We start from the raw sequence: 23337 nt of genomic DNA, 5'->3' as shown, positions 1-23337 counted from the left end.
AGAGTAATGTAAGTATATTACAATATTTGTGCATTTAAGAAATGAATCACATGAATAGTTGAAAATACTTGTTAGTGATTACATGCTTAGAAAATGTCCTCTATTTTGTACAAATTTAATCTTTCGCAATATCATTTACTTATTGTATATATACTTTTTGCTTGATAGAACATAAAATTAAATTAAAAAAAAAAGCTGTCTTACACTAATTTACAGGTTATATTATGATTAAATTGTTAAATGAATTTATAATGCATCAAAACAAATCTTTCCTATGATTAAAATCCCAAAAATAAATCATTTTCACATTTTTAAATATAGCGGTCAAAATGACTGCTGCCAGTCTTTCTAGGTATACGGAAAACGTCATCTTTCTAGCGTTAAAAAATCAATAGGAAAAATAATTTACAGTAAATAAAAATTTTTTTTTAGGATATGAATGAATAGAAATAAGCTATTTTCACCAAAGTCAATGTAACTAAATTACTTCATCATATAATGTTGAATGATTGTGAGGAATTGGTTGATATTGAATGTTTTGTATTTTCAGTTAGAGGATGTAGGCCTGGTAAAACTGTTCAACTCACTGAAGCTGAGGTTCGTGGATTATGTTTGAAATCAAGAGAGATATTTCTTAGTCAGCCAATCCTACTTGAACTCGAAGCTCCTCTTAAAATTTGTGGTATGTTTTCGTTTAATCTTAATAAATATTTCATTTATTTAATTTACACTGCTTGACAATTGCTAAGGAACAATTACGTTTTTTGAATAGTTTAGAGTAGATAGTGATTAAAGAAACAGAACGCAATATATAGTTAGTAGGGAGGATGTGCTTTTATTATAAGCACAAAATAATACAGATATTACTGCATCTATGAATTCAAAACTTAAAAATAAAAAAATAATCCTACTTAGAGAATTTTCATACAACCACAAAAAAAAAATGATCTAGGTCAGAATGATGGAGACATGAGTACCTTAATATGGAGTATGATTACCAGGAACACTGATGCACAATTTACATCTGTTTTCCATACTCTCCACTAATTATTGAAGAGTGCTTGGGGGATGTTTTCCCACTCCTCTCTAAATGCAAATTTGAGTTCTTGTACTGTTCTGGGAGGGACGGTTCTTCGCGAAACAAGTCGCGTCTGCCAAGAGCCTCCTAGGTAAGTTTAATTGGATTTAAGTCTGGAAAGTAAGCAGGCCACTGCATATGGAGAATGTTATCACTTTACAGAGTATCTGACACTTCAATGCTCCAGTGTGGCCTAGTATCGTTGTCCGAAAAAAGAAAGTCTGGACCTACAGGGGTCTGGCCAGAGAATATTTGGGTCCGTTAACGGACCCTTCACAAAAATCCGATCAACCAAAACGGACCTTTCACAAAATCCCGATCAAACAAAACGGACCTTTCACAAAATCCCGATCAAACAAAACGGCCCCTTCACAAAATTCTGATAAACAAGATCGGATCTTTCACAAATTGTTAATTGAAAGAGCAAATCTGAAAGCAAAACAATGCATATTTCTGTGTATAAACCGATAATTTTTGGAACCTTTTTTGAAGTCAAATTAGAGGGATCAGCTTATACAAAATCGGCAAATTTTGAAAGAAAAAAATCGGCACTCTTGCGATGCTCCTGCAAGCGATAAATAATTGCTACTGCCAAATAAATATAATGATTGTTTGTTTGTTTTATCACAGCTAATTAGCAGCGCTGTTGTTGTAAACTTTTCTAAAAAGGCATTGGTAAGCACTTTCCCCCCCCCCCCCCGCTCATGATTTAATAAACAATAATAATATATATCTGCGAAATGAACTTAGAACTGCAAAAGGATAGTTAGGGTGGGGAAAAAATACGATCGCTTCAGATAGGGTTACCAACTTCAAAATTATCACCACTTAGCATCTGGCGTTGAACCTTTATAATGACTTGATTAGAAAATATTCTCATTTTACTAGCTTGTCAATATTTGCGTTTTTACAGTGCGGTGCGATGTTTTAATTGTTATTTTGGGAGAAAATTATATGGGTTTTGATATTTCGATGCTAACAAGGATGATTAACTTTAAATAAAACTCTTTTAATTACCGTTTTTTTTCTTTAGATGTCTACATTTTGAAAAATGCAATCCTTTAAATCTGATATGAGAGTCATATTTTGTTGTCGCTTTTTTGTCTAACTTCGCTTTATTAGGATGCAAATAAATGAAAAGTCTCTTTATTTCTGTTTGAACTCTCATTTCAAGTTTTTAAAGCAAAATTCCATTTTCTGTTATGAGTCAAAAATTAAAATGCTGAATGGATGGTTTATTTTATTTCATTTATTTATTTATTTTTTTTTTGCTTCAACTGTGTCCATAGATGTTAATGAAATGTTTATCAATAGGACTCTAAAATGCAATTTTAAAATAATTTTATCAAAAATATTTCTTTTACAAGTCGTTTTTATACTTTTGATGCCTTCACTTTGAGAATTGCGATCTCTTTGCATCCGCTATCGGAATCCGATTTTTCGAATTCTTGATGTTTATTACGCTTTGTTAAGAGGTAAACAATTAAAATAACTTTTTATTTTTGTTAAAATCACGGAATTTATACGTTTTAAAACGAAATTCTGTGCTTTTTAAGAGTGTCTTGGGTCACAAAGTTAAATGCTGAACCCTATTCTAAATTTTATTTATTATTTTTTTTGTTACAATTATTTTAAATACTGGACAGAAATATTTGTAGTATAATTTAACAAAATGTAGAATGGTTGATAAATATTGATACTTGAGAGAGCGATCTCCCCCCCCCCCCCGCCAAATATCAGAAAAACACTCCAAAATGATATTCTCGACATAGAAGAGGAAAACACTCAACTTTAAGTTTAATTGATGCAGTTTGTGCCATCTCTAAATTATAAAATTTCGTTTTAACAAAAAAATTCGTTTTTTTTTTTTTTTTTTTTGCAAAATTAATTATTTTTCACAAAATTTATTCATTTTTCACAAAAATTATTTAATTTTCCACAAAAAACGGACCCTGTGAAAAATCCTGGACAGACCCCTGACCTATAGCCCCCCCTAAAAAGACGAACATGGTCCATCAGCATAACATCTCTGCAATACATTTGCAGCATATCGCTTTCTTATTCAAAAATGTGAAGTGGTATTCTCCCATTGTGCATGATGCCTGCCCACACCATGATGCCTGGGCCGTACCGATCACGTTCGCAAATAAATTTTTGTGCATAACGTGTTCCACGCTGTTTCCACAGTAGTTGGTGACCAGAATCACTTGTCACACTGAAGTGAGATTCGTCAGAGAACATCACTCTAGAACAATTTTGATGATCCCAATGAACATGTTCCTTACACCAGCGTAATCTCTCTCGACGATGGCGTGGTTGAACTTGGATGCAACGTACGAACTTCCGTGCATACATACCAACATTATTTACTCGCCGTGAGATGGTTCTTGCAGAAACATGCGTACCGGTAGCGGTTGTTAGATTTGCAGCTATCTGTCCAAGAGTGAAATTTCTGTTCATTTTTGCCTCTAGGGCTACATAGCGATCCTCTGAAGGTGTGGTGCTCCTACTACGAACCCCCTGTATGCTTTTGAAAAACATTTCCACTTTCAGCAACCGTCTTTAATCGGGAGATGGCACTTTTACACCCATTGCAGCAGCCACAGTGTTGACACTTTGACCTGCTTCAGTCGTCCAACCACTCGTCCACGATCGTAGATACTCAAATGATGTCTTGCTGACATTTCACTCTTAAGTATTTCAAGAACCAAACAGAATTTCAGAGAAAAACCTTTTTTTAACATTCAGCACTATTTTTGTTAAAAACCAAACAGCGTGAATTTTCGTACGAATCTTGAGCGTGTATGCACTGTCTTTTATACAGATAACGAGTCTTGGTCTACCACACCATCTGAACTTGAATTTATTTCCATTGGCCAGGTGGTTGAGGTACAAAATTGCTTAAAACACTTGTTCCTTAGCAATTGTCAAGCAGTGTAATTGTATTGAATATTTTATTTTTTTCTTTTTCTACATTTATGTGCTGACTTCATTTAAACTTAAATCATTCAGTCTTTAACCAAAAATAAAGGTCAAGATTCCGAACATTTCTAAGTGGCCAGTGACCACTAGACCCATAAAACTTGGTAGCCACCACTGTCGCCGAGTGGTGAAGATAAAAATGGGAGATGAGTTTTTACTACTTTCATGAAAAAACAAATAAATAGAACTGATCAGAATTGCATTTTAAAAGCTATAAACATGCTTTTTTTTCCAAAATAAATAGATAAATAAATCCAGTTCTGGATCTGCATACCATAGACACCGTAATGCGGGAGGGCCCACGTCCTTACTGGGGCCCCAACGGCTCAAGAAATTGAAGCAAAAATGGAAACAAACTAGAACTAAGACTTACTAATGTTACAAATATACAGACACTGCTGGCCTCTGTGCGAGCGATGAACTTCTCGAGTACTCGATTATCACTTTTCGAGTTCTCGAGCGATGAACTTCTCGAGTTCTCAATTATCACTTTTCGAGTTCTCGAGCGATGAACTTCTCGAGTTCTCGATTATCACTTTCTGAGAACTCGAGCGATCAACTGCTCAAGTTCTCGCTTAGAACTTCTCGAGATGTTGAGTTCTCGAGATGTTGAGTTCTCGAGATATTGAGTTCTCGAGATGTCAATCACTCGAGCAGTGTAATCTTCGATCGATTTGATAATCGAATGAACCTCTCAATATAGTTGACTTCTGACAAGGGTGCCCACCTATGGGGGGGGGGGGGGTCATGGCGCAGACTGCTATTGACATTTTGGGGGGGGGGTGTTTTAAGGGGTATTTTTCTTATTTGTTGGGTGGAGGTCTCTGCGATATTGAGGGTGGGGGGCTTGACCTCAGGGCGGGTGGGCAACCTTGCTTCTGAAGTGTTTTAGTTACAGGGGCGGATACGTCATTTAGGAGGTCAAAGTTAATGATTTTACTTATGAATGAGCATGGTTTTTTTCTGTCTTCCGAAAAAATTTGCAATGAAACCTTTTAACCCTTCCCCCAGAAAGACGGGCTGCGCTGAGGAGCCCACAGGGGAGGTGGGTCATTGCGCAGACTGCGCCATTGAAATTCCTAATGGACGTTAGACTTTTTTATGGAGTGTCCTTCTTGAGGGGGAAAGAGGATCCCTAATTTTAAAAAGTGTGCCAGCACACTTGAGGAATAGATACCCTTGCGATCTAAATGGTATTACAATCAAATAATTGCCTTTCTAATGTTTCATTCGAATAGTGTTATAATTGAATGTATACTGTTGAATGCTTGATTATCAAATGATTCTTTGGGGATGCTTGGTAGTCTAATGATATGTTTTTAGCGAAAGGTGTTAATGAATGAACACATGGACGGGTCTGTGGGAGACATGTGTCGTGTGTCCCGGTGGTGGAAGTAAAGGTTGGAGGTGCTTATAAGGTTCTAACTTGAGAGCCATTAAAATTATAGTTCAGGTAAAAAGGGGGAATACTAAAGTTGAAAACCTGAGGGGACGTCTTCCCCCTTACGTTCACCTTCGACTATACGATTGGGTAATGATACAAGTGTAATAGGCAATAACAAACGTTTTAGAGCCCAAATATACAGATCACTGCAGACACACGTGTTTCGGGGTTTCAAGGAACCCTTTTTTCAACGCAAAATAGTGAGATTGTGGATGTAAGGACATTACTGGATGTCTTTACGAACCATTCATTAATTACGTAAGGGTCCCGAGGGGGAGGGGGGTTGGAAAAATGTCTATGTACTTGTGTTGGGGAGAATTTCTAATCTAATAATATCTCCCCAATGTTTCTTTGATACTAGCAGAGCTCATCAGTATTTTCCAAGCTGATGTTTCATTTGCGTCTGGAAAATAAAAACGTATTAGGATGACTGTTTTTTATTTGTTTTACGAAGAATTATGTAAAACATAATAAAAGAATTGCACTATGTATGGCATGTTTTATTTTTAATTACTATCGCATCATATACAAAAAAATGTCGAAAACACATTCAGTCTAGATTCCAACTTTTTAGTAAATATTGCTTCACACAAAAAGGTTTAATTTAATAATAGTGAATTAAATTTCGATTCCAGTGATATTAGATTAGTTATTTCATTATTTCGAAAAACGAAATGGAATCTTACGTAAGAATACGGGGAGGGGTTAGAAAAACCTTACCTACCTTTACATGGGGGGAAGGGGTCAAAAATGGACAAAATCATCCATACGTAACAAAGGAATGGCCCCCATATGTAAAAGCTTACTATTTTGTTGAAAAAAGGGTACCTTAAAACTCCAAAACACATTTCTGCAGTACTCTGTACATTTGGGATACAAAACGTTTGTTATTTCGTGTTACTTTTCGGCACAAAGGTACTTGGTTATTTCTTAATAAAACAAGTGGTTAACTTCTCGTGTAATTCATTCCTATGGGTGCAAACAAGAGGGGAAATGGGGGGGAGTTTTGACGTAAACTGCGGGATTGTAATTTTTAGGGGATTTTGTCTCTTTTGGGTATATTGCTCTTGGGGGAAGAGCTTCATAGGTGGTGATCTTTGCTCTTGGAATGGATAGATTTGGAATGATTTTTAAAATCGAATTATTGCTTTTCTCTTGCTTTATTCGAATGGGGTAATAGTTGAATGTTTGGCTTCGAATTTTCGATAATTGTGAGATTCCTTAATAATCAAACGATATTTTTAGAACGAAAATTTGTTAATTATCATATGAGCGGATTTATGGAGGGGCATGTGTTGTGTGAGTGGCGGATACAGTGGAGGGTCGTGGGGGTCATGACCCCCTCCCCCTGCACTCTCGAGAATAGTATCCGTACACATTGTGTTCAAATAATTTATGCATAAAATGCAAACGATGACAGTATCTTATCTTTTCAATACATCAATTATTTTTCAAAGAAAATATTTGAACAACTACTTTGTTTTATTGCTTATGAAATTAATTTGCAACGTTTATCCCCAATTATGTGCCTTATTCCTGACCGATTTGGGGCTTTTTATTGACCCCCAAAAAGTTTCAGAATTTTTTCGTACTTAAAACGGGAATTTCGTTCATGGGGGAGGGCTTTCTTCAGCATGACCCCCATCCCCCTTCAAATGGTTTTCTGTATCCGCCCCTGGTGAGATCCGGTGGTGAAATTTTGAAACAAAGGATAGAGAAACGCTTTCCATATTGTTTTGAACTTGACAGTTATTAAGATTAAATACGTACGTATGTACAATTTTTATTAAAAAGTGAGGGATAATGATAATATGGGCAAGTCGTTGGGCGACACTAGCAGGTTTAAAATTGAGAGTTGTTAAACTTAAAAATATATTAAACCGGTATCAAGGGCTTCCATATAGGGGGGGGGGGGGCAAGTGGGGGCTCAAGCCCCCTCCCCCTTCTTTGAAACTAGGACAACCTTGCTTTTAGTACTTTTTTTTGCGAAAATGTAAAATCATTTCTTCTCCAGCAATTAATCAATAAGTTATTAAAAATGTCAAATTTTAATAACTCTAATCTGTACTGAAATTGGTTTCTATAGGGAAAATATCCTATTAAACCATGGGGAAAATATCTGAGCCCCCTCCCCCCTTAAAATTTTGCATATGGGCACCCTTGACCGGTATGGTTCAAACTGTGTAATTGAAAATTTAATGTAGTCTTAGCCCTTTTTTGGATTATCGTTTCCTGGGGGAGGGGGGATTGTCATAAAAAGCGCACCATTGCTCATAGGGACGGGCGGACACCCCTGTCATTCTATAAGGTTTTAAAATCAAATAATTGCTTCTCAAATGTGTCACCCCTGTCATTCTATAAGGTTATTGAATCAAATAATTGCTTCTGCTTTTTTTCGAATGGGGTTACTCAGAGAGCACACTTCGTTGAGTAAACGTTTTAAAGCGAATGTTAACGCTGTGGCAGCTATGTTAAAACGTTTATGAAATGTTTAAACGCAAGGTGTTTATAATGGAGTGGTGCCCCCCCCCCCATGGCGATGACACTCATCCTTCAAATGCGACATTGAACCCCCTAAAATAAATTAAAGCCCGCTTAAGTTACCCTCTCTTCAAAACTTCAATGGCGTGATCTGCGCCATTTACCCCCCTCTCCCGCGCTCTCTCTCTTGTATAATATGTTGTTTGTTGTGGTATGCTCGGTTATTGAGCATCTCGGATGATTTGAAAACAGAATACGTAATCTGCTTTTCAGAGAAACTTTACAATCAATTTTAACCTTTTTGAGGACCTGCGTACGGAAAATGAAACGTAGCTACGGAACCTTAAGTTCCGAAATAGACCGTTGCGAGCCTAAGCAATTTCAGCAGTATTGCCTCAACTTTACAAAAAAAAAAAAAAACCCCATAAAATCAGCACATTAATTGACTGAAAATTTTTAAGTTGAGTAAATAATATACTAATCAACATTTACGAAACTATAAGGAATATGACATAAACAGAAGCAAGTAAAACAAGCAAAATACTTAAATTTAACTACCCACGCGAAAATAAATGCTACGCACACAAGAAGTCACAAATATCTTGCGTATGGAATTTCAAAAAAAAACAAACTGTATAAAATGTAATTTTTATTTAAAAATTGGGCCGAAGAGTGGAAGCTAAAATTAATCCCACACGACAAGCTTCAATATTTCTTTTTAATGCACTCAGAAACATTTCAACTTCACTACCAACACTTTTACTGTTATTGCATATTCCTAAAGTCGACGAATGAAAAAGAAAAATAAAAAAGAGCGGATCAAGAAAGAAAAAAAATAATCATGAACTTCAATGCACTTCAAGCCACACTTGTACACTTTTCAATGGGCCGGGAATCCCAATCCTCTGGAAAACGTAATCAGAAATATTTTACCCTCCCTCCTCATATATTAGTCAGATAAATATACTTAATTACTCTCAACAAGAACATCAAAAAAAAAAAAAAAAAGCAAAGCTATAAACTAGGAAAGAATGAGTACTTTTGCGCAGAGCAACTATTCCCCTACTTGTTTACATTATTAACTTCGTGTTTGCGAGTCCGAAACCATTCGAAATAATCACGTGATAACTGAAAATCATTAGTTTAAATGCATAACCGTTCGAATAAATCACTCAGTCGCCCAAATGCCGAGCTCCTAGTTTCTGACAACCCCAAGGATTGCGACCCCAAAATGAAGACTAAAATCTATCGAATCGACCCCCTAAAACAAGCTTGCATTTCGAACTTTACCGGAGGTTAAGGGGACAAAAGGTGTATCTGCTCATTTTATCGGAAAACAACAAAAAACTAGACCCACTTAAATGTAAAAACTAGAATTTTTCATGGAATTTGGGGGGAGTGGTATTGATCCCCCTTCTAAATGGGGGGTGTCAATACCCCCCCCCAACTTAACCTAAAACTTCTAAAAGCCAGGAGGGTTCACCCCTTATTATACCCCTAAATGGTAGGCTAAATGTCACATTCCTATCTCGAGCGCACCCCTGCCAAAACAACTCGGGAATTCAACTGAAGTCAAAGGAGTCCACCTCCCCCCTTTTGCAAGGCGATGGCGCACCCTCTCAAATGTTACGGAGCATCCGTCTAGAAAGAGCTCTCCCCCCCTCCCGAAATGAGATTTAAAAAAAATCTCAAAAAACCGCTTCGAAAAATTTCGGTTTCGCAGACTGCGCCATGGACCCCCTCCCCCTTCCGAAAATGAGATTAAAAAAACCCTCTTAACTACTACTCGAGTACTCGATTCAAACGTCTCGAGATCTCGATTTGAAACATCTCGAGATCTCGATTTAAAACATCTCGAGATCTCGATTTAAAACATCTCGAGATCTCGATTCAAAAAATCTCGAGAAGTCAATCGCTCGAGTACTCGATTTCAAAGATTTCGAGAAGTCAATCGCTCGAGTACTCGATTTCAAAGATTTCGAGAAGTCAATCGCTCGAGTACTCGATTCAGAAGATCTCGAGAAGTCAATCGCTCGAGTTCTCGATTTCAAAAGATCTCGATTATCAATCACTTGAGTGATAGACTTAAAAAGATCTCGATTCCCGAGATCTCGATTATCAAAAGATCTCGATTATGCCCATCACTAGTATTTACTGTTCTTAAATCTGGTAACCCTGCTGAGGGCACGTTTTTAGGTCACCACTTTTTCAAACTAGGTCGCCACGTGGCCACCGTGAATCCTTAACCAAAAATACTGCAAAATCTAAATAATTGAGTAGAATACAGGAAATGTTAAATCTCTAAATTCTGTTACACAAGTGTTCCGGATTGTGGAGCACTTGACATTTTGAGTTCATTTAAATGGTTAAGTGTAATACAGGGTCGGGGCTGCTGATAGTATAGTGAATCCCTTGTCAGTTGGTCAGCGAGCCTCCCCCCAACTCATAAAACTTATAAAAGTTTTGTTCCGGAGTCCACGTCTGGCCCTTCTGAGGGCTGGGTCCCTAGTTTACGTCTAGGCTGACACAACTTCTCACCAACCCTGTACAGAGCTGAAAATTAACAGTGGTCAGCTGGTTCAGTACCTCCTCTTATCCACACTCAAATTTTAAGCTTCGTAATGTTTTGTGACTCTTGAGAGAAAGTCAACATCATTATTTACTTTACTTATAAGTCTTCCCAAGAAAATATGTTAGTTTCTGTGGACAACATATTAATTTGTTCACTCTATTCCCCCCCCCCTCCACGGCCCTTCAAAGCAATAACAGAGCTAAGATATTATTAGCTGAATTCTCAGTAGAGTCAAGTTTTATTCCCCTTATTGTCACTAAAAATTTAAGCTTCATAATGTTTTGTAACTCTTGAGTGAAAGTTAACATCATTATTTACAATACTTTAGTCTTCCCAAGAAGATATGTTAGTTTCTGTGGATGACATATTGTTTTGGTCCCTCTACCCCCCCCCCCCCCCCTGCCTTTCAAAGCAATAACAGAGAAGATTTTGTTGGCTGAATTCTCTAACTAGGTGTTGGTGCTACAGAAAAAGTTTGCTGTTCCTTTTTGCTTCTCAGTCATTCATGAATATCACTAGTGCAGTCAGGAATATCTCCTGGAGGGGAGTTTTTTATCAAAAATACCTCCTACATTAGGGTTTTTGATCAAAAATCATCTTCTGGAGGTGATTTTTTGATCCGAAATCACCTTCTGGAGGGGTTTTTTTTTGATCAAAACAGCCCTTTCAAATGCATAAACCACTGTAGTAGAATTTTTCATTTATGTTAAAACCAATGGCTCTGGGGAGTGTTTTCACCCCCAAAACCCCCGTTTTGATGAATGTGTAAATGAAAACTGCTGATTTATTCCACTTGTCTTGTTAATCTTGTTTTTTAAATTTTTATCATTTTTTCTTTAATTTTTCATTAGTTAAAACCAGGGTGTAAGAATGGAAAAGTGGCTATAGACCATTGAAATTTTATAGTTACTACTGATCTGTTAGACCAATGACATGTTTTCTTATATATTTCTACCTTGTAATGTGACTTCAAGAAATTAAGTAGCAGAAGTCGGGGGTGCCCACTGGGGGGGGGGGGAGTCATGGTGCAGACTGTGGCATTGAAATGTTTAGAGGGGGTGTTTTGAGGTGGAATGGGACTATTCGGTGCAGCCGTTTCGGTGCGAAACCCATTTCGGAGCGACCCATTTCAAAACGACATGTTCAAAAATTGAAATCCTCTGCATACAAATATGTGAAATATTGTTTAAAAATTCGAGGTATATTTTGTTTTTCTAAATTTTGTAAAGGTTTTATGAAGTAATAATTTTAAAGGTGTATTTTGATTATTAGTTGATAAATTAAAAGTTTTAAAACATCTTCATAATTTTTCAACATACATAAGTTAAGAGACAATATTGACATTTTTCTATGAAATTTAAATTCAAAACTCATTAAATTTAAATTGATTTTTTTCCGTTTCTGATCATCAATTTGTGCACTTATGTAAATATCTTTTCTTTATATAAAAATTAAAAATTGTCGACTAATAATATGATGAATATTTTATATTTGTCATTGGCAAAAGTTAACGTGTTGAGAAAATCACCCGTAGCCCTGCTCTCTATAAAGTTTTAAGTTGTGTAGCGTGCTTTGAACACAAGATAGACAAGAAAAAACTTATAAGACTACAGGGTACAAATAATGTTTATTATGTAAAGATTATTATATATTGCTTTTAAGTTTCATATAAAAACCAATAAAATGAATAAAAAATATTTTAAACTTATTTTTTTTTTTTAAATAAAATATTTTGTTTTTTATTTCCTGTTCTATAACACTAATTGTCGACTAACTATTTAGTAAAAAAAATTGAAAAAAAAAGCAATAATAATAATAATAATACTTTAAAAAAAGGTAATTTGAAATAAATTTGTAAATCAATTACAGAAAAAAAAATAGTGTTTAGAACTAACTTTACAAAATTAATAATTTTTTAGTCAATAAAAAAAATCAAACATTGCCCTAAATTTACCTTGATGTCCATACATGGGTTTGCAATAGTTAAGTCGAGCTTTTTGGTTAGTTTGAAAAGTGTTTTCACGTGAAGAAGATTTGTGAAATTATTTCCAATAACTGCTTCAACAAAGAAGTAATCACCACAGAAACACAAAACAGCTCAGCATTAATTTTAAAAAAAATGACAAAGAGGTAGGACTGGTACTGCCATTATTTACTAATTTTTCAAAATATTTTATCACAGTAAAACATATGTGAATCACAAATGCCCTCTCTTTCCCCCCCAGTGTAAATTTTTAAATAAATTTTAACTAGCTTCTATACCGCCAAATTCTCATAATTCTTCCAGGAATCTTTTTTCTTCTTTGAACTAATATTTCTGAAATTTAAAGTTCAGAATGCAAAAATCTAGCTCCGAAACGGTCGCGTCGAATCGTAACAAACCCGTTTTGAGGGGTATTTTTCTCTTTTTTGGGGGCCTTTGCTTTTGGGAGGTCTTTGCGATATTTAGGGGATGCTCCTCCGTGTGGTAACCAGAACAGAATAGTCCTAACGTAGTCCATGCATTCCCCCCCCCCCCCCATCCGAGATGGAGTACCCACAAAAGTGACGAAAAAGGCCCTCTAAAAGAGTGACTCCCCACTCGGACAGAGGTTAGCACCCCCCCCCCCCTCTGTCGAGTTCTAGATCCGCCACTGTCTGTGTGGTTTATTTCCTAAAAATGTATGGATGTATATTGAATTGCTACCTGATTGCTCTTAACTAATTTTCTGATTTTATACAAATGTAAGATTGCTCCGTAATCAGTAATTTTATGAGTTTTTATTTGATTATATACTGCAATGTGGAGGTAAAGTAATGATTTGTTTTCTATATTTTATTTACATTTGTTGCTGGATTTCCGTGAAGATTATTTTTGCTATTTTATTCGGGATAGTTTGCTTTCCTTTTAACATTAAAAAAAATAATTCTCTTATTTGGTTATTTAAATGCCTTAATATTAATGGTCTTACATATTGTGAAGTTATCATTTTTTCTGATTTTTTAGGTGATATTCATGGACAGTATACAGATCTTTTGAGGCTTTTTGAATATGGAGGTTTTCCACCTGAAGCAAATTACTTATTTTTAGGAGATTATGTTGACCGAGGAAAGCAATCTCTTGAAACCATATGCTTACTTTTAGCATATAAAATAAAATATCCAGAAAACTTCTTTCTTCTAAGAGGGAACCACGAATGTGCCAGCATTAATCGAATATATGGTTTTTATGATGAATGTAAGTCTAGAATAATATTTCAGAATATCGTGCATAATTTTTGTACAAATATATAAACAGTAGAACTTCGATTTCACGTATTCTGTGTCTGTGGGACCAGTGATAAAAAAAGTACCAAGTGGGAAAGCGTAAAATCGGGAGTAGGATAAAAAGTCTGAGCATATTCTTTAAATATTGACCCTTAGCCAATGAATTAGTATAAAAAATGTGTTCCTTACTTGTTTTTTTTTTTTTTTTTTTTTTTCTAGATACAATTTCATTTATAGCACGTTCTACTCTGAAACTGTTTTGCAATTTTGCTTCTTATTTTGGCTGCAAATGTGCTTGGTTGATATTTGCAAATAAAAATTGTTTTAGAGTTTTTATGCTTTGAATCGTTTGAACAGCAGGGGTAATATCTTCCATATTTTTCTTCATCTTCATAACTACTATTGAAGTATGTATTAAATCTGATATTGAAGGAATTCGTGATGTGATGAGATGATTCATGCATCATCCATCGACTTATGGAAAATTTGGTCAAGATTTGGTCCTCAATTGTCATGAATGAGCATTGGACCGATGATACTCATGGTCAAACACGTCTCAGACAATAAGACAGAACAAAAATACTGCCAGAGTGGCTTCATACAGCAACAAAATTATCTAGTGGGGAAAAAGAAATTTATAAAAAGAAAGTTTGTGTAACAACCAGCTGAGTTTTGGCTAGTGAAAAGTAGCTGTGATAAAATTAACCATGTCAACTATGATTTAAATCTGCAATTTAATTATGTTTGTTTTTACTGAAAATATATTAAATTCTGAATCTAATTTTGCAGGTAAAAGGCGCTACAATATTAAATTATGGAAAACGTTTACAGATTGCTTCAATTGTTTACCTATTGCTGCTATTATTGATGAAAAAATATTTTGCTGTCATGGAGGTAGAATTTTTATTTTTTCTAAATTATTATTTTTGCCTACATGTGTTTTAAATATTAATTTTATACAAATCGTGGTCAGCATACTCGAGGGGGGGGGGAGAGAAGAGACACCTGTTGGACCTTAAGCCCGGGTTGGCAAGGTTTTGGACACAAGGGTAAAAACCACGGTAAAAACCTTGGTTTTTACCTCCCTGTCCAAAACCCTTGTCTCCAAAACTGTCCGAAAGTGTCCAAAACTATATTTTTTGAGAAAACATCAAAAACAAAAAATGTATCAAAGTAATGTTTTATATTGAACATTTATTCAATGTGAACATTCAACTTATTTATGCAGCTGATTTTAATCTAGTTACATAACAGTTGAAATCTTGATTAAAATTTCAATTTGTATGCATGATTTCATTTATTTATATTTTTTTAATTGATAGTAGTAAATAAATTTCTCTATGTTTATGCATGTGCAAATCAAAGCAGGGTTGACAAGCTTTTTACCATCCTGTTCAAAACCCTTGTGTCCAAAACTATCCAAGACTATTTTTTGGGAAACTAAATTTTATGAGAAAATATTAACAGAAAGAACAAAATGCCAAAATTATATTTAGTTAATATTTTTATTCAATGTGAACATTCAAGTATAAATATATGTGTAACTTATCTATACAGCTGACTTTAATCTAGTTAAGTGGAAACTAAATTCTTCATTAAAAATTTCAATTTATACCCATGAGCTTAAACCAAATTTTTCGACATTTATGCAAAAGAAAGTGTTCAAAATATAGTACAGTAATTGACTTGAATGCAATAAATCACAATTTTTTGTACTTACAGAATGTATTATATTCAAAATATGAACTAAAAAAAGAGTAGCATAACTTTTAGAATATAAGTGTTCAATCATCAATTTCTTGTTCTTTAATCTGATTAAAAAAATAATTTTCATTAAAACTTCAGGTAAAACTTATTTTCAAAAGCCATTAAAAAAAACTAAGCTTTTTTTTGGACCTAAATATTGCACATTTAATAACATTCCTTTGAGTTATAAATAGAACTGAAATTAGCTGTCTTGGTAGTGTTGTAAATTTCCTTTCATAACTCTACCAACTGTTACATTAAGTAGTTTTTATGTAATATTGCTATTGGCAATTTGTTTAAAGATATTTCTAAATGAACATTTTGGAGATAAATGTTACCAAATATTCATTATCAAACCTCATTAATATCTAAGTTTATGCATTACGAATTAATTAGATTACACCCCTTTAGCTTTAGTATACTTTTGGACAGTTTTAAACAGTTTTGGACGGTAAAAACCACCTGTCCTGTCCTAAACCAGTTTAGGACAGTCCAAAACCCAACCCTGCCTTAAGCCCTTGATCAGAGTATAAGTAGCGACATCGTTTTCCCTTGTCTGGTGCCACTTCTGATTCTTATTGGATGTAACCGATCAGGTGGGTAACCATTTGACATCTTTGGGCTAAAATCTGAGTGCTTACCGGTCTTTTAACAATGCGTTCTTGCTATTCTAGCTCATATTTATTTATTTGTTTATTTATTTCTTCGTTCATTTTAGCATCTACTTACTGTGCCATCAAGTGCATGAATAAAGCAGAATCGGGCACCAAATTGTATCATTTACCTAGAGGGTAACGAAATAAAGAAAAACGTAAAATCTGGTTGCATTGAATCAGCAGAGATAAAATAGCTTCTTTTATCTCTCCCCCCCTCCCTGGTGTGCATCCCTATATAACTCAATGTTTTTTTAATAAATTTTTAATATTTGTTTCAATATTCTAACTCGTGTTTGTTGGATTTTTTCCAACGCTTAGTAGTTTAAAATATTGCATTCCCTGAGTTTTTACTTTTTTAAAGTGAGCTCTTGTTCATTTCTTCTTTTAGGATTATTTTAACAGGATATTTTTTTGCTATTTTTGGTGTTCCATAAAGTATGAACTGTTAACTTTTCCGTGTAAACTAGACCTCAAGATTCGGAAAATTTTCAAGTGGCCAATGGTCACTAGACTCAAAAAACTTGGTGGCCACCAGTTTTACCGGGTTTTGAAAACAATGCTCTAGTACAAGAATGGGGGGGGGGGGGATTTCAATTTGTATTTTTTGAAACAAATATTATGAAAGTGATGCTAAAGGAATGCTAACAAGAAATATAAATTATATTAATCATAGAAATATAAGAGGCATTGGGTGAAGGTTGGGAGCTCCTGAAGCAAATGATTCATTCCACCCATTTTAAAGTTTCATAAGAAAAAAAAATCATTAATCCAAAAATAAAGTAGTGTACACAGTACCATGGTCCCACAGTGAAAAAAAAAAAGTATTTCCCATAAAAACAACAACAAATTCCTTCAAAATCTTTTTGTAAATCATTGCAAACGCCATGGTAGTAAAAATCACAATACACTTTTCAGGTAACTAGTTTAAAGAAAAGCATTAACTGTAAGACAATTAGCACGAAGGGAATTGAAAAAATATTAGATAAACATATGATTTGAATTTTTTCAATAATTAAGATTATTGTTTTTTTTTTGGCATAAAAATAATTAACTACAAACCTCATCCAGTAATAAACAATTTGGCATTTACCAAGAACATATTTCCAAAAAAAAAAAAAGTTCTTTTTGCATTATTTGAAGTAAGGGACTTTGAACTTTTATGGGGGGAAAAGCGATTTCCCTCCTTTAGCAGGCATCATGACAATGAAATGATGTACACAAATTCAACTTCATAAAAATACATAATTCAACTTTGTTTCCTATACAAACGCTACTTTAAAATGTTATATGCGCAATTGTTTAAATTTAATGCCCCCCCCCCCACACAAAAAACAGTAATAACCGAAAATAAGCTGATAATAATCAAAATTAAGTTTGGAAAAGTAAATAAACTTCAATCAAACAACACAAACATTATTAATATTTAGTTATTTAAAATTAAATTGAGTTAATCTGACGTAGCATGTCAAAATAACTTCTAATTGCCATAAATATAAAAATATTTATAAGATGCAAAACGATTGAAAGCTCAGAGAAGTAAATTTTCACGAACCAAGTTCAATGTTGGCATGTTTCCTATCAAATAAATTTATTTATTTTCTACTAAATTAAACATAAAACATGCTAATCTAAGGTGGCATATGGGAAAATAACATTCGATTGGGCAAAATACTTGAATATTTACATGATTCAAAAAGATTGAAATTTCAAACACTAAAAGCAATTTTCCGCGAAGTCTGAGTAAGTTCAATGTTAATATGGTTTCCAAAATAATTCCTTCGTTGATTATTGAAATTAAATGAAAAACAAGCTAATCTAAAGTAGCATATGTCAAAATAACTTCCAGTTGTGGAAAAGATCAGAATATTTACAAGATGCAAAAGGATTGAAATTTCAAACGTGAGAAGCATTTTTCCGCGAAGTCCGAGTAAGTTCAATGTTATTATGGTTTCCGAAACATTTCCTTCGTTAATTATTGAAATTAAACGAAAAATAAGCTAAACTAAGGTAGCATATGTCAAAATAACTTCCAATTGTGGAAAACATCAAAATATTTACAAGATGCAAAAGGATTGAAATTTCAAACGTAAGAAGCATTTTTCCGCGAAGTCCGAGTAAGTTAAATGTTGCCATAGTTTCCAAAATATTTCCTTCGTCAATTATTGAAATTAAACGAAAAATGAGCTAAACTATGGTAAGCACATGTCAAAATCACTTTGGATTGTAAAAAGCATCAAAATATTAACAAAATGCAAAAGGATTGAAACCTCTAACACGAAAGCAATTTTTCGCGATAAATCATATCGAACATATATGTTCAGAAGATTGCACTAATGAAATATTTTTAAAAGAATTACAAGCACAGTTCAATGATTTTTGAAAGAATTTAAGCAATAAAGAAACTTTTTATGCTTTTTCAAGCACTTGAAAATGACCTCCCCCCCCCCCCCCCCCAAGAACTTTTCAAGGTTTTTTTTTATGGCCATACGAACCTTGTTTAACACGCGATGCGGCGGCGTATTTGGGTGTACAGTAACTTTTAACGAAATAAAAAAACTTAAATATCTGATATTTAAGTAAAAACAATATAAAAGCAGACTAATCAGACCAAAAAAAAAGCGGTCTAAAGCGGACTTGACCATAAAAAAACGGACTTTGGCGGAAAAAGCATGCTATTTGGGAGCCCTGCTTCTTGAAATCATGATTATAGTACGCTAATTACTTGAAAAACAAAGAGTCAAGACGAAGGACCAAACGCTCTAATCTTGTACAAATGGCTTCCTAATTCACTGTATTCTTGCTTTTTTTACATTGCCTAAATCGCGTAAGAGGAGCATTATTCAAGCATCGTAAAATAACCAACATACAGGCAGGCAGTGAGAAAGAACATGCAAGCTTTGCAAAATAAACAACATTCAGTCGGAGTACGGTCTCTATCGGTGAATCCTTATAGTACTGATGCATTGAAATTCTTTTTTTGGGATCTAAAGTAAAAATAACCCCCTAAAAAAGTTGGCGACTGTAGAAATTTTTTGGGGTCGCCAATTTTGAAAACTGAGTCGCCACGTGGCGAGTGGCGACCGTAAATCTTGACCTTAAGTGTAAACAGGTATTTATTAAACGTCCAGTTCCAGTTATTTATTTGCTTTTCTTTAACAATATCAATAGATTCGGCCAAAATTTAAAATATTTCATCACTGTTAATATTTAAAACTTTATCGTCAATGTTTCTGTTTATCTCAGATCTGTAATCTGATTGCTTATTAAGTGAATTCGGGAAAATGCCAGTGAAACAAAAGCAACATTTTGAAACAAGCAACTATTACTTTTATGTTTAACAGAATTGTAAGCATGCATAATGTGCAGTACAAAATCAATAACCCAAGTAATGAATTCATCTCTTTATATGTATTTTAGAACTTTTGTTTTAAACCTTAAACTAATTTATTACTTTTATTCATCCTAACTATGATTTTGTGAGTTAATATGACAAATTTCTCCTTTTATTCACTGACATTATGTTATTGAGATAGTTGATGTTTAAAAAAAAAATTATACTAATCCAATATCTTACATTTTAAAAATTTTGCAATATAAAACTTGAAAATCTCACCGTATTTTGTTGTGTTATTTTTAATGAACATGTTACAACATTAATTTTATTAAAAGGCAGAAAATCTTACTTTGCATTTCATTGCGTTACTCATTCGAAGTTTTATTTAAATCCACTTTGTGTAGTGAAACTTTAATGTTGAAGACGATTATTTATATTATAAGTAAATGATTAAATATAATTATAAGTTTTCAAAGAAGGATTTAATTCTTGAAATAAATAGAGAAAGTTTGTTTGAGAATGAGTTTTATGGATGAAAAGAAAGCCGCTTTATATTTAAATACTAAATTTGTTTTCAATTTGAAATTTCATCTCAGTTTAATAATAAAAACTTATATTGTGTACAAACAGGAACTGCAAGTCTCATATTTAAATATTGGCTATGTTACTTGAAAATTCAAAGAATCAGTAGTTTAAACCCTTGTAACGTACAGCTTAATTTTGTGTCTTTATGATTAAAAAAAAATCTACTTTTTGGTTAATAAATTGTATCTGCGATGATTAATCAATGGATGATTAATTATTTATGCTATTCTGATAATCAATACAATCATAATATCTATTCTTTCAACATAAATATACTATTTTCATTCTTTCGGGAACGAGAGAAAAAATATTTCGCAAAAAAATTGAGAATTATTATGAACATCTTTGCACATTAAAATGTTTTAATATCAAAATTAGTTTCCTTAGTAAAAATTTAAAAAAAAAAAGTTAATGTAAATTCCAATTTTTGTTATCTTGAAGAATCTGGGAATATTATTAACAAGGAGTTACTAAGAAACCACTATTTCATCATAGCAGACATAGGAAGACAGCCGGTGTTTGGCCCCAACATGGCTGCCAACTCCCCGTGTTGCTACTTAAGAGAAGGATTCAGGACTTCAGTTGGACCGAGCCTGGAGGGGCTCGAGATTTTTTAAATGAAGGGTGAAAGATCCTGTAAAAGTCACTTGTGATGGGCCCCAAAATTTCTGTGCATGCCCCTGATTGTGGTATTGCTGAAGGTAATCCACCCTAACTCAGAGCCAGTAATATTTTCAGCCACTTATAAACACCTTTCTACAATCTAAGAACTAAACTCAAAGTCAGGGCTGATTTACTAGAGACAAAATTAGTGCTATTTACAACAGGACAATTATTTCTGTATCCAAAAATAAATTAGAGGGTGAATTTATCAAATTCGCTCCAAATACATCGAAGCGTGTTCATCCTTATTGCAAAATGTATTTGTTTTTTATTTTTATTGCATGGGAGTTCAGCTTTTTTTTTTCTTTTTTTAAAAATTTGAACTTTTATGCAGTAAATTTGGTGTTTTAATTTCATTATTATCATTCATCATTTTCATAACCTGCAATTGAGTGTAATGCAGAGCCTTTTTTTTTTTGCATTCTGTGCTGTATTTATGTGGGCATATTTTTTTTTAAGTATTTGTGAGCTATAGTTTTTTTTTTTTTTTTTCCAATTAAAAAAAACTAATTGCATTTTTAACTAATTGTAGTTTTTAAATTGTCAAATGATGCTACAAAATGCTTTTCATTTTTTACAAAATGCTGTTATCTATCATTGAATTCTGTTTTCAAAATATTGATTGCTTCTAGGTTTGTCCCCTGATTTACAATCAATGGAACAAATTAGGAGAATAATGAGACCTACTGATGTTCCTGATACGGGTAATAAAATCTGAAAGAATATTTTAGTTCATGATTAAAGCATTTAAATGATTCTTCTAATTTAATTGTTTGGTTATGATTTTTACAGGCTTATTATGTGATTTACTGTGGTCTGATCCTGACAAAGATGTACAAGGTTGGGGTGAGAATGATCGTGGGGTTTCATTTACGTTTGGTGCTGATGTCGTTAGCAAATTTCTTAACCGACATGACTTAGATCTTATTTGTAGGGCTCATCAGGTAATCTCTCTGATAATTTTTATGCATTTGGAAAGTTATAGTAACTTCTGCTAATCAGCAGAATTCTTTTTTAAATTTTTTTTAGAAATTTATATAAAGAATAAATTTGACAACAAAAGACTAAAATACAATAACATTATAAAAATTTGAAAACAAAAAAAAAAAAAAAAAAACCAAAGAGTTGCTTAATTTAAAAAGAATATATAATTTCTTATTGTAATTTTTTTTCTAAGGTTTTCTAAGGCATGTGTTTGGTTCATCTATTTTACTTTGATCGAAAACTTGTCTTGTGGCATCTCCCGATGACGAGAACTTAAAGCTCAAAATTTGTTTGTAGATAATTTTTTTTTTGTAAATACATATTTTTTAGATTTCAATTTATGTTAAAATTTTGGATATTCCCCCCTCTCTCCTATGAAATTATTATAAAAATTTTGTATGATTTATTGGAGTTCAAAAAATACTTTCAAAAATTTTAGATTTATAAACGTATGTCCTTAGTAGCAAAATAATTAAGTTTAAAACTAATTATTTCTTGTGTATCACTAGTCATTGTTGCATACATTGTTTTTGATTTATAATAGTAGCTGAGCTAGTTACATTCCAATTTAATTTGAATGTTTTGAAACACATGTCCAAAGTATAGATCAGATGGTTGCAAATTAATTTTCACAAAACACTAGTTTAGATATTCTTGTGAAAAATTAACATTTTTTACAAGAAAAATTGCATTCCCTGAGCAGGGGTGCCCCCCCCCCAAAGAGCAAGGGAGTACCCCCCTAAATATTGCAAAGACCCCCGCAAAAGCAAGAGCCCCTCCCCTCAAAAATGAAAAATACCCCTTAAACACTCCCCCTAAAAATTTCAATGCCGCCGTCTGCACGATGACCCCTGCTCCCTAGGTGGACACCCCTGCTGTGAGTCATGGTTTTCAATACTTAAAAAGCAGCAGGTACCCTATATTTATTAACACCTGAAAAATAAAATGCAGATTTCAAGTTCTAATTATTTGGTCATATTTTCTGATTGCAAGATTATTACAAGTGGAACCCCCCACCTCCCCCTTTCATATTGATTTGAAATTCTGTTGTTATTCTGCAACAAAAATGTAGGTTATAAATTCTTATTTTTGTGCTGATATTTAATTTCTTTTAGGTTGTTGAAGATGGCTATGAGTTTTTTGCAAAACGACAATTAGTAACTTTGTTTTCGGCACCTAATTATTGTGGTGAATTTGATAATGCTGGTGGTATGATGTCTGTAGATGAAACATTGATGTGTTCATTTCAGGTAAATCACATCCATTTAGCATCCTTTTTGTAAAATGTACTGTAAATTCCTGCATATTACTTGCTTTTTAAAGATTACAGAATTTCTTTAACAAAATTGAGTAACAACACTTTTTTAGGTGTACTGAAGTTAAAGTCAAAGGGATCACTCTCTTCAAAAAAAGAATGTTCTTCACTTAAAACATTGCTTATTGAAGGCATAAATTCACCGAAGTTCCCCCCCCCCCCCCCTTCAAAAAAAAAAGAAATTTTGTCATAGAATCAATAATTATAATTGGATTTTAATTCTACAATTTTTCTTGCATAATTTGATATAT

General features: G+C 33.5%; 1 protein-coding gene across 1 annotated transcript in view; it reads left to right on the top strand.

Annotated features, from left to right (window-relative positions):
- Nucleotides 1–23337, top strand: part of LOC129235255 (serine/threonine-protein phosphatase PP1-beta catalytic subunit) — a 39334-nt gene that overhangs the window by 12621 nt on the left and 3376 nt on the right. The window contains exons 2-7 of the mRNA XM_054868967.1: nucleotides 551–682; nucleotides 13544–13774; nucleotides 14593–14697; nucleotides 21420–21491; nucleotides 21580–21731; nucleotides 22887–23021. Of these exons, the coding sequence (XP_054724942.1) occupies nucleotides 551–682; nucleotides 13544–13774; nucleotides 14593–14697; nucleotides 21420–21491; nucleotides 21580–21731; nucleotides 22887–23021 (827 nt within the window). The remainder of the gene's footprint in view (nucleotides 1–550; nucleotides 683–13543; nucleotides 13775–14592; nucleotides 14698–21419; nucleotides 21492–21579; nucleotides 21732–22886; nucleotides 23022–23337) is intronic.

The sequence above is a fragment of the Uloborus diversus genome, chromosome 2 (assembly GCF_026930045.1).
Source record: "Uloborus diversus isolate 005 chromosome 2, Udiv.v.3.1, whole genome shotgun sequence".
Lineage (NCBI taxonomy): Eukaryota > Metazoa > Arthropoda > Arachnida > Araneae > Uloboridae > Uloborus > Uloborus diversus.
This window is presented reverse-complemented; position numbering and strand designations above follow the sequence as displayed.